Source organism: Atractosteus spatula, chromosome 12 (assembly GCF_055471065.1).
Source record: "Atractosteus spatula isolate fAtrSpa1 chromosome 12, fAtrSpa1.hap1, whole genome shotgun sequence".
Lineage (NCBI taxonomy): Eukaryota > Metazoa > Chordata > Actinopteri > Semionotiformes > Lepisosteidae > Atractosteus > Atractosteus spatula.
In genome coordinates this window covers 37,781,354-37,795,567 of record NC_142717.1, presented here as the reverse complement: position 1 = coordinate 37,795,567, position 14,214 = coordinate 37,781,354, and the positions used below count along the sequence as shown (strand labels likewise).

The following is a 14,214-nucleotide window of genomic DNA, read 5'->3' as shown; positions in this document are numbered from 1 at the left end:
AAAAAAAAGAGAGAAGAAAAACATTGCACATTATACTATTACGAAAAATAAGAAAAACATTTAATTCAGCAGAACTTTCTGTATCGGATAGCATTCAGCTTCTTTCAGATAGAACTCTAGACATTGGGAAACATTACCAGTCTGAAAGACTTCGAAGCTCTCCGGAGGAAAGACTGGCAATGGAGACCTAACGTGAAACTATTGATTTCCTACAAAATCTTTACATTATCCCCCACCCGGACTCCAAAACTGCCTACCAATCCTTCAAACGCCGTGTAGACAGGGAACGGACCACATGCAAAAGACCCAAATAAATAACCGTAACGTGTGGCTTAGTCTATTTTTCCGCGCTGCACAAAGTTTTGGTGGAAAATGTATGACTATCCCCATTACAGACGGCTCTGAACCAATTCATTTAAAAATAAAAACTCTCCCAAGAGGAAAGATCCCCTCTGGTCTTTGTATTTTGTGGACAGCGGTCTTGTCCAATCACCGAGCACGGGTGCGGAGAGGTCCCGCCCACGGGCGGTGACGTCTGTGCGGGTTTCCTGTGTATAAATTCAACCGGATGGCAGGAGGAGTTGCGTGTACAGTAGTTTTGTTTAGGTCGGTGAATATAGCCGACAGCCAAGGGGGGGAAAAAAAACCCGCTACGGTTTGAACTTTTGGCGGTTGGAATCTGGGAATTAGTTTCAATTTATCTGAGATTCCTCAAGTTTCGAAAGGACTTGTGCCTCCTCGCAGGTCTTGCGTGTACTTGCGCTACTCGAAGCTGGGACCCAAATTTTGTATGAAGCGGTTTCCAGTTTCGAGAGGGTGAGATTTTTTTTTTTTGGGCTGTTGCAGATTGTTCCCCGACGGTAGGAGTGGGCATTTGGGGGCTGTTTGCTCGGCTCCTTGGGCGAAGACCGAGATTTTAAGGTACGTAACGTCGATTTTACGTGTGTCATTAAAAGAGGCAAGTCAGACGATGCTTCGTTAGCAAAGTGGAACTTTTTGGAGAGTTTTCTTGCAGTTCAGTGGGATTTTTCTGCGGAGTTGCAGTATAGCTCCGGCCTGTGGTCGAGGAGATTCAGCCTTTTTTATGCAGTATTTGACATCATAAGAGTCGAAATTTGCTATATCTAATTATTTGCCGTGAGCTGTTGTCAAGATGACGCAGAAAGCACCTACACACTGGTAATGGCAGCACTCTGTTACTCGATGTTAACATACGGAGTTGAATTATATGGTCATATATAACGATTGTACTGAATAAGCACCGGTAAAGCGTTTTCACTGAAATGCGTGTCCATTTGTAACGACCTACGGTTTATGCATTTTGATTTAATGTTTATTTTTTTAAAAGATCGGTCTCCTTAGGAGTTTCAAAGCAAACGGCGAGACTAGCGCAGGTTTTGACGGCTTCAAAGGTAGATGCGGCTCCGTTAGCATGGTGAAGTGACAGTTTTACATTTCGTTCTGTTGATTTTATTATGCTCTTCAACTACAAGATTTTAGTGCCCTAGTTTAGCACGGTAGCCGATTAACAGAAATCCATTCAAATAACTGGAACACAATTGCATTTAAAGAGATTTGCGGTCCCGAATACCAATAATTTTTCTTTGAACATCTGTAGTCACTTAGTTTCCCTGCAAAACAGGATTTTTTTTTCCCCCCACAGGATGAAGCTTTTTTTTAAATGTGTAGAACTGCGAGGCGTTCCTTGTTTTGCGGTGTTTTGTATGTGGCCTTTATTTAGCCACAACGATTGTTCTACTAAAGGTATATAGGAATTCCAAAGTTTGAACAATTAATTGAATACTCCGTCTCGTTATGTTGGAATCTATCGTTCAGCTACTTTTAAGAAGCACGACGGTGATGGTAGATTTTGACTTACACTGTTTATGCATAGGGGCAGCACCGAGGTCCCGAATTAAATTCCTGGGGCGCTATCTGCATGGAGTATGTTTGTTCTCCCCAAGTTCACATGGGTTTCCTTTGGGTGCTGCCTCCTACAGCCCAAAGACACACTGGTAGGTTAATTGGCTTCTGGGAAAACTGGCCCTGGAGTGTCTGTGTGTCTGCCCCACGATGGACTGGTGTCCCGCCCAGGGTGTATCCCACCTTGCGCCTGCTGCTTGCAGGGATGTGCTCCCGTCGTCCTGTACTGGATAAAACGGTTGAGAACTGGATGGATGCAATGGAGCCGTCTTCTAAGTGTCTCTCCCTCGTTGTGGGCTTCTTTCCAGCAGGTAAACTGGAGCCCGTCGGCGCAACATGACCGAAAGCTTCCGGAACATAGAAGATGAGCCGTTCCCCAGCTTTCTGTCCAGCTCCCTGAGCAGCAGCACTGGCACTTTAGGGAATGTGACCCTGGGCTCTACGCTGGGGCTGCCTGTTGCTGCTTCCACTGTGGCTAAAATTAGAGCAGGAGCTGACAGCAGGTGGGTCCAGGCTGGGGGGGGGTTGGGGGCTCTTTTTTTTTTACCATGGGCTTCCTGCTGAGGGGCCGATAACTCGGCCTGAGACCGGCTCCCTTCCTGTTTCCAGCCCAGACTGTAAATAAATACAGTGCAGAGAAGAGTGACAAAGGGGTCTGGTTTTAAAAACGGATTGCCCTGAGCTGTGCTCTGTAGAAACTGCTGCTGGGGGTCGGGATGGTGGTGCGACTACCAGGAGAGGTGAAACGTTCTTAAAAGTTCTTTGAACTTAATCTTCCACTCTAGCTGCTACTGCAGTAATTAAACCGAGTGACTGAAGTACACAATAAGCCTTTTTTCTAAAAGGTTGCGGAAAGCCCATTCACAAAAAGATAATTTATTGTCAGTTAAATTCCCGGCATCAGCGTCTACCGTAAAGCGTTTAATTTTTTAGCACTGCATTTAAAAAAAAACAGTTAATTGAAACAGCTAATAGCATGATTTGCTACGGCAACGTCTAAATCCAGTCTTTGATTTTTTTTCCTTGCTGCTCAGTTCTGTGTTCCAATCTGTCAATTGAGCATGTATTTTATCTTGTGCAATAAATGTTGCCTTAATTGTAAAACACGGTTACACAGAGTATAATAGAGAACATTAGAAAAACAGCGCTGTGATGAATTACTGAAAAACATCAAAAGTAATGTTTTTTTTCCCCCTTAATTTCTGGTCTGTAATAATGTAGCAGCTGTTATGCTAGATCCGTGCATGAAGAAATGTTTGGATCATTTTGTAATGCGAACCCTTTGGGGTCCTATGTGGTGATGGGTATATTAATGGCCTTTTCTCGTTGGTAACCGGCCCTTTGTGCAAGTGGATGAATGAATATCGCCTTGCTTCATTCATTCGTACCCAATTCACAATTTTAAATGTGGGACATCTTTTGCAGAGCTCCCGATGTCCAGGCATCCTACCTGGAAGCTGGTCCACTTTCTCTTTCAAACTCCCAGTCATCTAATGGGGACAAAAGAAGATTTTCTCTCAGTTTTAAAGATGACTTGTAAGTAACCCTGAAAAGGATCTCTCGAAATGTAAGGAGACTGCTTCCTTTTAGAGCTGGAAAGACTTTAAATCAGTCATAACTGTGAGTGGCGTCAAATCCAGTTGGAAGATCTTAGAAGTGAGCGGATACGTTGGAGTTTTTTAGTGACAGCCCTGCTGGCCCTCTATACCATTAAAGTGGATGGAAAGAATTCCTTGAGGAATTGACTGCAAGGCTTGTGGGATGTGGCAAAATCTCCCTGAGCACTGCTGATGGAATTTAAGGGATCCCACCTTGTTTCTTCTCCTTGCTGCATTCCTGGCGCCTGAGCCGAGGTCATTCTTGCTCTGCGTCTTCACTGATGTGTTGACCTCAAACATTCCAGGACACGGATCGTGCCTTTTCCAATAAGTGATTTCCAACAGCGATACATGCAAACAAGGCTTTAAAAATAGTGCAGGGTTTTTTTTGCAGTTGCAGAAGTATTTCAAACCTAGTGCTTCTACTTTTAGTTGGAATCGAAGTTTGAATTTCCTCTGCGAACAGAGAGAGGCATTGGGGAAAAATGTCCGGAGGTTCTTGGGTGGGCTGCAGCATCGTGGGTTTCCCAGCGTTCTTCCAAGAAGTTGTTTTGCTTTGAGGGGTGAATCGGCCCCTCCTGGGCGAGTTGTTAATGACCGTGGCCCTTGTTTTCCTCCTCCTCTCTCCACGCAGGGGCGACGCCGACAGCTTCATCGCCGCCCATCGGATCTCGGATGCCCTGGTGAAGGTTCAGCTGGACGACACACAGCTGGCGTGCGAGGCCGACCCGCCGGGCCGGCCCACGTGGAGGAACTCCGAGCACGGCACCGGTACTGGTGGCTCCGCCGTGATGTGAATGATAACTGTTGGGTTGCATATTAATGCAGTGGTTTTTGGCCTCCTTAACTGGCTGACCCATTGGTTAAATGTAAAAAAAATCTTGCTGTAAAACCGAAGAGGGGTTGTTAATGGGTGCGTGGCTGTTGAGTCGGAGAGTGATGGTTGTCTGACCTGTTTGTCAGGGTGGGGTTAACCCTGGTAACTGCCAATATGGGTAAATTGAAAAGGGTGCTTGGAAATACCGTGCATCTTATGCTGATTTTGGGTGTTCGCAGTGAAGACATACCATGAAACGTCTCAAGTTTTGCTTCTTCATGAGGCTTCGGCTGGAGTGTTCTAGCATTGAGATGTTCCATTAGTCTATCAATTACATTGATTTTTTTAAATCCAGTGCGTCTCTTACGCCTTCCATCTCATCTTCAAAATTGTCAAACTCTGGAGTCGTGCTTCATCCTCACTGTCTAGCGTATAGCCCATAATTATATTTTTAATTTGAAATGCTATGGTTTTCTTTTGGCATATCCTGCTATCATTGATCAAGAGGGGCAGTGGGTACAGGCATGAACCAGACTTCATGTCTGTGTCTTATTGCAGTGGAAAGTCTGGTTTCAAGGCAGAAAGGAAGCTAAGGACTTAATTTCACACATGTTTTAAAATTAGTGAAACTGAAGTTAAGAGCTTTGAAAGTGGGTTAGCCACGTGATGCATTGAGCACTTTGTTTGTAACTGGTCAGCACTACGTATAAACGATAGTCTGTAAGTAAAATTTCCTATGTGTCCAAACTTGTGTACCCAATGGATTTTTTTTTCTTTGCAGAACTTTCTACGGGTTTGATTACGCACTTGCAGCTGGGAACAAAAATCATGACGCAAAAGGTGATGCATCTGTTTGCAAATTAGTAAAATCCCATTTTCTACAGTCTTGCAAGATTGCATACTAAATGATGTTATTTGTAATTGGATGTCTTTGGCTGCTTTGGGATAAGCAAATCGGAAATCTTGGAATTCATGCTATTAGTGTTGGATTTCTGTTTGATTTCGTGCTCTATGCAGTTTGTTGTTTTTGCTTTTGTTGCTGCTATGCCTTTTCATCTGCCTGTTAGAAAATGCCAAGTGGTGTCTGAATATGCCCATCAAATAAATGCTGCTGCCATTCTCAAGTGGCATGCTGGACAACCTTTGAAGACAAAGTTATTCTTGGCCTGCAGATGCTGCACAATGCACAATGCTCTGGTCGTGATGATTGTAAGATTTTTAACATTTTGTTCATTTGTCCTCAGCCCACATCGGCTGTGCCCAAGACCATAGTGGAAGAACACCTTGCCAGTGAGGGAGCAGACAGTGATAACTGCAGTGCCAGCCTCTCAAGCTTCCTGGAGAATGAAAAACTGATGTCTCTGGATAGCATGAACAGTGACAGTATGGGTATGCTGTGCTGTTCCTCGGTTATAACTTTTTTTTTCCCCCACTGGACAAAAGCTGATGTCGGCGAATGGTAGAAGTTATCTTTTCAGATATTGGTGAAAATTTCTTTCTGAAAGCGCCGTTTAAGCAGGTAGATCGTAGTTAGTACGATGTCAGTCTCCTGTCTGAAGAAAAAAACAAAACTGAAGTGACTGCAGGATGACCTTGAACCCTGAGTTTCGTGTTGGAGTACAGGGGGTGTGTGGCTTCTGGGCGGTCTGTGGACTGGGGTTTGTGATGACGTTTCTTTTTTCCCCCTCAGATGATGATGACATTGATGTGGCCGAGCTTCCTGACAGTGAGCTGGAGCTGTACTTTAAGACATTGGTTCCTCCAGCTATGCAGAGAGGACAAGTGGAAGGGCAAGAGATCCCTGCAGCAGTGAGTAAACATCATATTTCTTTGAGCACTGAGTCATTAGCGAAGACCTTGGTTGGAATGATTGTTCTGCGTCTTTGGAGCACTGGGCTTCCCATGCTGAATAGGAATAAGGGACTCCTATTAATTGCTCTGTTTGGCTACATTGAAGCAATTATGACTGCTTTTAATGACAAAAGAGAAACATTTAAAACTACTGTTTTTTTCACCATTTGTTGAAAATGTGTTGTTCAAAGGACCCAATTTTCTAAATTGAAGAAATAAAAGGGGAACATTTTGTAACGTATTGCCAAAACTGATTGAAGTTCAAAATGCTGACATTTTATTAATCCGATTTCCTTCCGGTTATGCACTTTATACTTTTTAGGAACTTGATGGAAATCAAGAAAATGAGTCTCTCCAGAGTTCATCTGATCAAGAAAAGAATCGCTGTCAGTTTCTTGACGATTATGAGCAGGTATTTGCCCAAAAAGTTACAAATCATTGGAAATGTGTGCTTTGCCCACTAGTAGTTAATTGAATCGCTCTTATCCAGTCAGGTCTTGAAACAAAACAGAGTATTGGCTTCACCAACATGGTGTGAAAGGTTGTTTGGTCTGGAACAAGTTTTAAACACCCTTCCTTATAGTTCCAAAAGGACATGGAAATTTGGAAGTTGGGATAAGTTAATTGGGTTTTTAAACTGGTTGCAGTTTAGTTTTTGGTCCAATTGGTTCTTGCATGGGCTCAACAGCCATGTGCAAAACCTTGTGTAAATGGAACTGATTTTAATGGCTTCTTCCAGTGGAATTGTGTAGTCAGATGTCCACCCCAGTGCATGATTTCCCTGGAAGATCCTGTTATGTGCTTGGGAGCTCATGCTGAATTGAATGAAGGCTTCCCATCCAAACCTTTCAGTAACAATTAAACAAAATAAGAACATTTATAATGGCTACAATTGAGAGGAGGTCCTTCTGCCATAAGCATCATGGTTGGTCTTCAGTAACTGAATGACCTAAGGGTCTCATCCACTTGTAAAGAATACAAATCCTCCAACGGCTTTTTTCTTTTAATTTGCCATTGTTTGTTGTTTCAAGGATGATTTTCAGATGCCCCATATCCGATTGGCGGCTACAGGTATGGACTCCTGTCCTGCCAGTGATGAAGAGGACACGGAAGATGAGCTGGAGGCTGTCCTGCGGTGTAGTGCCCCCAGACGGGCATTCCTGTTATCCAGCACTACCAGACAGCTGGTATGTAATGCGAAGACGGGACATTTCAGTCTCATATCAATAGAACAGTTAAGGATTGCTTGCTTTAGTAGGATGTTGGGTAGTGCTGTTTTTAAATGTTGCTGAAGCTTGGTTTCTGTTGATTGATGCACAAGACGGTTTACTTCTTGTACAAAAAGAAAAAGTAACTTTGCTCAATGGCACTTAAAATGTACAAGCACACATATAGCACAGTTCAAATTTTGGAGGTTTCGGTCTCAATTCCTTTTGAGTTGGTACTGTTGCCCTGACTCTAGGGGAATCATTGTCCTGGGTTTCAGCAAGAAGAATCACATGGCATTGATTCAAACCCTTGGGGTGGTGGTGGTTTCAGGCCAGTTCTTGAGGTTTTGGGGTTTTGGACGCACCAGCTGTGATGTGTTTTTATTCCAGGTTGGTGAGAGCAATCATCCAAGCTTCAGGCCTGGATTGGAAGGGGGAAGCTCTGATGATGATGAAACCCCCGTCAGAGCACGGAACCTGGCCACGAACTCCGGGATTGAGTTCAGGCACTCAGCTGAGGGTCAGGTCATCAGCTCACCAGTTACAGGTACGGTAAAATGTCTGGTTTAGAAAAAAACCTCAGTGCTAGGACCTCCCTAGTGGACCCCCGCTAGGGAGGTCATGCACATAGAGCTCTGTGATCATGGGTTTGGGCCTGGGTCACGTCACTAGCCAACTCGGGCTTCGATTTCTCAAGCAGCTGTACACAGTTGGCTGAGCATCACCTAGGAGCAGTGTGGGATAAATTGGCCTTGGCTCATGGTGAGGCAGCCACTTCTGTGGTCTCCCAGGAACTCCCAGGTATGCTGCGCTGTCAGTGAATATCGCGCCTCACCTCCTGTATGGGGCTGTGTTGCTGGTGGCCAGAGTCGTCTGTCTGCACCTCCTCGTTCTTCCCCTTGCCCAGGTGTTATCGTAGCTGTAAGCGGAGACATGAAAATACTATTTGAGTTGACTTTTCCAAATTAGGAGGGTATAACAAAACTGGCAATTCTGAGTATTTTTCATAGAAGCTTTTAACATGTTCCCACAGAGATCTTTAAGGCTTATAAGAGTTGACTGTGAAAGCGATATTGACCTAAATCCAGCCTCTAGTTTCCTTCGGGTATCTGATGAGTAATTCCAGCAGGTGGTCTCATTTGTTATTTTGTGGCTTTGTTCTGGATACTGGGACAGGTGGAGGAGGAGATGGGAGCAGTGGAAGTGACAAGGAGGGAAGTGATGGTGGAGTGTCGACCGTCCCCTTATTCTCCAATAACGCGCAGACTACCTCTTATGACGTGCTGCGGGGCCAGGGTATCGTGGGTGGGAACGGTGCCGAAGATGAGGCGGACGACGAGCCTCTGCCCTTGCAGCTGGCGAGCAGAGAATTGGTCCCAAGACACAGTGAGGTACAAAACTCTTTGTAGCCTTCGTGATAATTGTCACAGAAAAACGGCAAGAAATGTAGGTGCTGGATTGGATTAATGCCGTGCGAACTTGAGCATTTTAGCTTGTATAAACAAAAGTTTATCAGTTGCTTCAATTGTGTAACAAGGACACTGGCTTCCCTTATCCTGTAAAAAGAGCCCGAAAGGTCACTTGAAGTTCTCTCTTGAGGAGGCTGAGAAAGCATCCAGCAGCAACCGTAGTAATGGGCCTGTTCGAGGACAGAGGAGTTTCTGCCCTTTTCCAGACAGTCCTTTCACTGTTTTTCGCATAGTTTTGTGTTTAATTCCTCCACTGACCATCGTGTCAACACAGCTTCTCTCTGGATGTACCAGGCCTCGTTTTCTTCTTCAGTGTTTTCAGGCTTTTTAATTTTTTGGTTATCTGCTCAGCCACAAATGTGAAGGGTTTTCTCTGGGCACTGGGACGGTTTGATTATGCATTTCAGATGGGTGATCGTGTGGGTCCGGTTGGAACGGGAGAAGCTGGGTCTTCCACCACTGAGCTGGTGCTTTCTGCTGCATTTGCGTTTCAGAGGACCACATCTCTAGACCGACAGGAAGCCTTGGTAAACCCATGAGCATTACCTTTCTTGGAAATATCCAAAGACCTGGCTTTATTTACTTTCGTTACTCTATTCAGCCTTTATATTAGCCAGCTGATATTTATTTTCAAAGCATTTATAAAACCAAAAACGTACATGTTTCAGTCCTGTTATTAAGTGTAGCCCTCTTTTGCGTGCTTTTCTTTAGAGCACGTAAAACCTGTTTCTCGCTTAACGCCCCTTTTTCAGTTTTTATTTTGTGTTTCAGCTTGCTTTACATCTAGAAACTATCATTTTCTCCTCATTTTAAAAAGTTTTGGGGCCGCCTTTGCGAGAAAAGCAGTTTAGTTGGTGACGTGTTTTTCACGTCGCCCAGCTCTTTCTGAGGGTGCTCTGAACTATGTTTTGGAGGGTGCCATGGACAGCGAGGAGGCCGCCGCACTCGCCAATGGGAACCTGGACTCGCTGTACCTGCGGATTGCCCCCCGACCTTCCGTGCCGCCCGACCGGTCGGACTCCTCTCTCGAGGAGGCCCCCAGCAGCTTCCACCTCTCCCAGGTGGTGCCTCCGCAGGGAGATGAGGGCGAGGCGCTGGGGCTCCGGGGGGGGCCCTGCGGGGACTCGCCGGCCCCCGAGCCCCAGACGGACAGCCACAGCGAGGAGGAGCACCTCCTCGCTGCCGGGTGCCGGCCCTCCCTGGAGGCCAAGTACTTGTCCCAGACCTTCCTGATGGAAGACTCCGACGATGGCTGGAGCAACTGCCCCGACAGCACGGCCCCCGACCTAAATCCCGGTGAGTGCATTTCGAATCGCACTAAAGGTAAAATGCGCACAGTCATGTGTAAAACATTACTCCAGTTTGCATCGCAAAATAGACTAGCTTTCCAGGTATGCACAGTGTCGTTTTCTGCGATTCAGAACAAGGCAACAAACGTCTGGTGACGTGTGTGTGGCCCTATGACACCGTAAACAAGCCAGCTTGTGAATACATCTCTGTTAACCCAATAGAATGCGCTCCTGCATTACTGTGACTAGTGAGCAGGAAGGCCTGCTTCCCGTTGAAATTCATGGGAACTCGAATGCGAGTTTGAGACAACATGATGACTTTTCACAAAAGTATTTTCACAAAGGTCACGGTTTTGTGTCTGATTCACAATTTGTATATTTTTTCCCATGACATCAATGACTATGTCGTCATATAACGTCGATTTATTTCGATTTAAAAAATCAGTCTGTAAAACTGGGACTGCAGGTGCCCTTTTAAAGCTTTTGCTGCTCTGTCAGGTTTCACAGGGCTCTTTTGAGCCATTTTCCATACAAACGGATTTGTGTCATTTTTTTAAGCTATGTAGAACATTATGAAATGCCCCGGTATTTCTCTTGTTTCAGAGGGAAATGAGAAGCATGATGTGGTCTACCAGAACGAGGAAGGGAAATGGGTGACCGATTTGGCATATTACTCCTCTTTTGAGAAGGAGCTGGAGGCTAACGGACTAGAAAATGCTGCTGAACAGTTTCAGACTGAAGACTTCATCTCGGCCAGTAAGCAGAGACCGTCTGTGCAAAAAACATGATTTGATAAAACATTGAACTCGGCTACAATCATGTTTGCATATGATGTGTAATTATAGGTGTGCTATCTGTGTCACAGTGCTATTACTTAACATAATGGTTGCAATGCAGTGTGGCACATGTGGTTTAATAGATCATAGTGTTTCATTGTTTTATAGAAATGTGTGCAGTAAGAAGTGCTGACAGCTTATTTAGTGCCACCATTGTTATTTTTAAAGAAAAGGTATCTGGATTTTTCAGAGCATGTCAGAAATAAAATTCTGTTCCTGCACCTGCAGACTGAATCTTTGAAATCCACTTAAAGGTTTTTGAGTGTGCCAGGCAAAAATCTGGTACCATTCTTTCCTCAGATGTCTTAATCTTGTGTTTTGCCCGTTTTCCAGGCAATGCTCTTGAAAAAATTGCTGAAGCTGAAGAGGAATTTGAAAAGGAGAACCGTTTCATACAGGTGAGACTTCTCGTGTGGTTGGCATGACTGCAATGAGTTGAAATGTTGAGGTTGAAGGTTGGTTGAACTCTAGAAATAAAACCAGCCCAGAAGACGCTGGTCTTCTTCACACCATGGATAACTTTCCCTTTAGTGTGAAGGCTGGCTCTGTGCCATACTGCTCAAGTTGTGCTTCCATTTCTTTTGCACTTCTGTAAAACTGCTGTGTGAGCATATCTGACTTCTAATGTGTGTGTGTGTCTCTGTCTTTATATGTAACCTTAAAGGAAGAGCAGATGGTGGCCCAGAGCACAAGTCTCGGGCTGGGAGACACTTCCTGGAGGCTTCCTTCCAGTAACTCCATACTCATGCGAGCATCGCAGGTCTCCTCCGAGTTTGAGCACAGCAATCAGAGCTACCTGCGCCTGTCCTTGGGTCAGTTCTTCGGGCAGAGGTCCGAGGCTCTGGGGTGCCTGGGAGTCGAAGGTCAGGACGACGTGAAACGGGTCGGTGGCCTTTCCTCGTCTGCTTTTTACCTTGACCGCTAAACACATTGGTTTGACAACATGTGGAGGCAGTGTTATGCTAGGTCCTGGAGAAACCTTTTGACTGTTTGAATGTAAAACCCATAAAATCTCTTCTGTGAGATGTACCTTGTCAGGTGTGTAGTATTAAGGTGGTCTTGAAACATCATAATGTTAGGTATGTCTTTCGGATCGGTCTTCTGTGCCCATTTCTTGAATTCTTTTGTCATTGAAGAGTGGGGATGATGGAAATAGTAACGCGTTCTTTTCTCACAGCCTTCGTTTGGTTACGTCATCACCTCTCCAGAAAAGAGGGAGCCTTTTGCTCTGATCAGGCCCTCCGGTTTCTCCTCCCAAGGCAGCCCAGGGTCTGACGATGCTCTGACCTTCAGTGACGCGGACGAAACCATGAACCCAGGTGTGTGAGAATGGACAAATTCCTTTTAATGATAGGAATAGTATTATGATGGGAAAACTGTTTTAATGTGTTAATGCTAATTTATGTGAATATTACATTGCTTCTAGAGTATAGTAGGTTTGTTCATGTAAATTGTTGCAATGTTTTTTCTCTTAATCGCATGCAGAAGATCTGGACAGAACATTAGAAGCAGAGACGTCAGCGGCTGTACCTGAAGCAGAAGTTCGTAAGGAATCTCTTCAAAAGGACAATCAGGTTTGTTTTAGGAAAGGATAATTCTGTATTCAAAATGAAATCTTTTATTTGTGAAGTAATAGAATTCCTTGTGCACAGATGAGGAAAAAGCAATCTTAACTTATCTCAATTACAAATCACAATGTTGGAAAAAACACATTTTAGTTTATGTAGAATTGTGACTTTATCTTCTTAATTACCTGCCAAAAGAATGTCACTGTAAACGTTAGAATAAGACTTCTATGAGAATGTGACTTAAGTAGCTTTATTTTGTGCTGAGGCACCGTTCATTCATTTTCCTGCTTCTGGCACAGGGAAACCGAGTGCACTGTCATTTCATAAAAGCAATTTTTTCTGGTCTCTAAATCATGTTGTTTTTTTTGTGACGATTCTCTGCTGCTGGTGAATTGATCAAAGTGTGCATAGGTACACTCCAATCAGTAGTTTCTTTTCCATCTTCAGGATCTGCAGCCTAACACCCCCAGTAGTCAGAAAACGTGTAAAGGAAATGGAGGCTCTTCTCATGAAGACTTTATGCTGAGCATAAGCACCATTGCATCCGCAATAGCAGATGCCTCCGTCAGTTCCGATCCAGCGCAGCTTGCTGCCATGATAATGCAGCTGTCTAAGAAAAACCAGAGCAAGAAATCTCAGACAGGAGTGCAGGGGCGTGCTGTCCATTCTCAGTCGGAACAGAACAGCCTTCTCGAAGCTCTGCAGAAGAGTACCTCGGCTGGAGAGCTGAGTGTGTTGGACATTGAGAAGTACCTGAAGAAAACCGAGATTCCTGGTAGTGACACTGAAGCTGAGACCCGCTCAGTGTCCCCCTACAGCTTTGACTCTCCTGACTGGGCTGACGGCGCTGGTGTCCCACTGACGCTCTGGGACTCTTTTCCCCCTGCGGACAATGGGGGTGCTTCCAGGGTCAAGGAAGGCGTCTGCACAAGTGCCTGTAATAGAAAGGACAACGCTGCTGATTGGGGAAGTAATGCAGACAATTCCAGCAATACCAAATTGTCAGTTCCTTCCCTTGGCACGAGTGTGACCGGAAACGCGGGCTCAGCCAAAAAAGAGATTGTACAAAGAAGTGCTCTTCCGAGACCAAAGACGAGCTATGCTCCTGTTGGCTCCTCTGCTGCAAGTAAGAGGTCTGTAAGCACAGGGCATGCCTGTGGTACTGCATTAGAAGGTATTCCTGCTTTTAATGGGGGTGGTTTGCAAAGGCCGATACCTAGCAGCACTGTAAAGAAGCACGGCAATTCAGGGTTGGCTAAGGACAATGGAAAAAGCAGCACAAGGTTAGGCACGGTTAGACCAAATGTTTCGAGCTCAGAGATGACATCTCTTCAAGTCCTTGGCGCTAGCGGCCCGAAGGCAGATGAGCCTGGCTGTGCACTTTCGGCTCCCAGATACTCGCCAGGCCAGCGGAGCCCGCCGTCGGGGCTGCCTTCCAACAAAAGCGCCAAAGCCGGTCTCCAGAGTCCGAACGACGCAGGGGAAAGTCCTCCGAAGATGAAGACGGCGGTGAAGAGTCCAGCGGGGAAGGGGGGAGGTGGAGCAGAAAAGCGTGTCAGTTTTGTGGGCCCAAGTCCTTCTCCTGTGGCACTGTCACAAAATAGAGATGGTAAGAATTGCTGTGTAGAACACTGAGTGCTTTTCTAATTGAGTTT

At 45.2% G+C, this 14,214-nt stretch overlaps 1 protein-coding gene across 1 annotated transcript in view; it reads left to right on the top strand.

The window, feature by feature from the left end:
- Positions 1 to 601: 601 nt before the first annotated feature.
- cep192 (centrosomal protein 192) overlaps positions 602 to 14,214 on the top strand; it is a 39,318-nt gene continuing 25,705 nt past the window's right edge. The window contains exons 1-19 of the mRNA XM_088929718.1: positions 602 to 921; positions 2,235 to 2,426; positions 3,349 to 3,459; positions 4,156 to 4,292; positions 5,120 to 5,178; positions 5,583 to 5,727; positions 6,029 to 6,147; positions 6,512 to 6,601; positions 7,221 to 7,376; positions 7,788 to 7,944; positions 8,574 to 8,788; positions 9,274 to 9,393; positions 9,781 to 10,162; positions 10,759 to 10,911; positions 11,325 to 11,389; positions 11,656 to 11,874; positions 12,169 to 12,310; positions 12,477 to 12,565; positions 13,007 to 14,168. Coding sequence (XP_088785844.1) covers positions 2,260 to 2,426; positions 3,349 to 3,459; positions 4,156 to 4,292; positions 5,120 to 5,178; positions 5,583 to 5,727; positions 6,029 to 6,147; positions 6,512 to 6,601; positions 7,221 to 7,376; positions 7,788 to 7,944; positions 8,574 to 8,788; positions 9,274 to 9,393; positions 9,781 to 10,162; positions 10,759 to 10,911; positions 11,325 to 11,389; positions 11,656 to 11,874; positions 12,169 to 12,310; positions 12,477 to 12,565; positions 13,007 to 14,168 — 3,688 coding nt within the window. The 5' untranslated portion in view covers positions 602 to 921; positions 2,235 to 2,259. The remainder of the gene's footprint in view (positions 922 to 2,234; positions 2,427 to 3,348; positions 3,460 to 4,155; positions 4,293 to 5,119; positions 5,179 to 5,582; positions 5,728 to 6,028; positions 6,148 to 6,511; positions 6,602 to 7,220; positions 7,377 to 7,787; positions 7,945 to 8,573; positions 8,789 to 9,273; positions 9,394 to 9,780; positions 10,163 to 10,758; positions 10,912 to 11,324; positions 11,390 to 11,655; positions 11,875 to 12,168; positions 12,311 to 12,476; positions 12,566 to 13,006; positions 14,169 to 14,214) is intronic.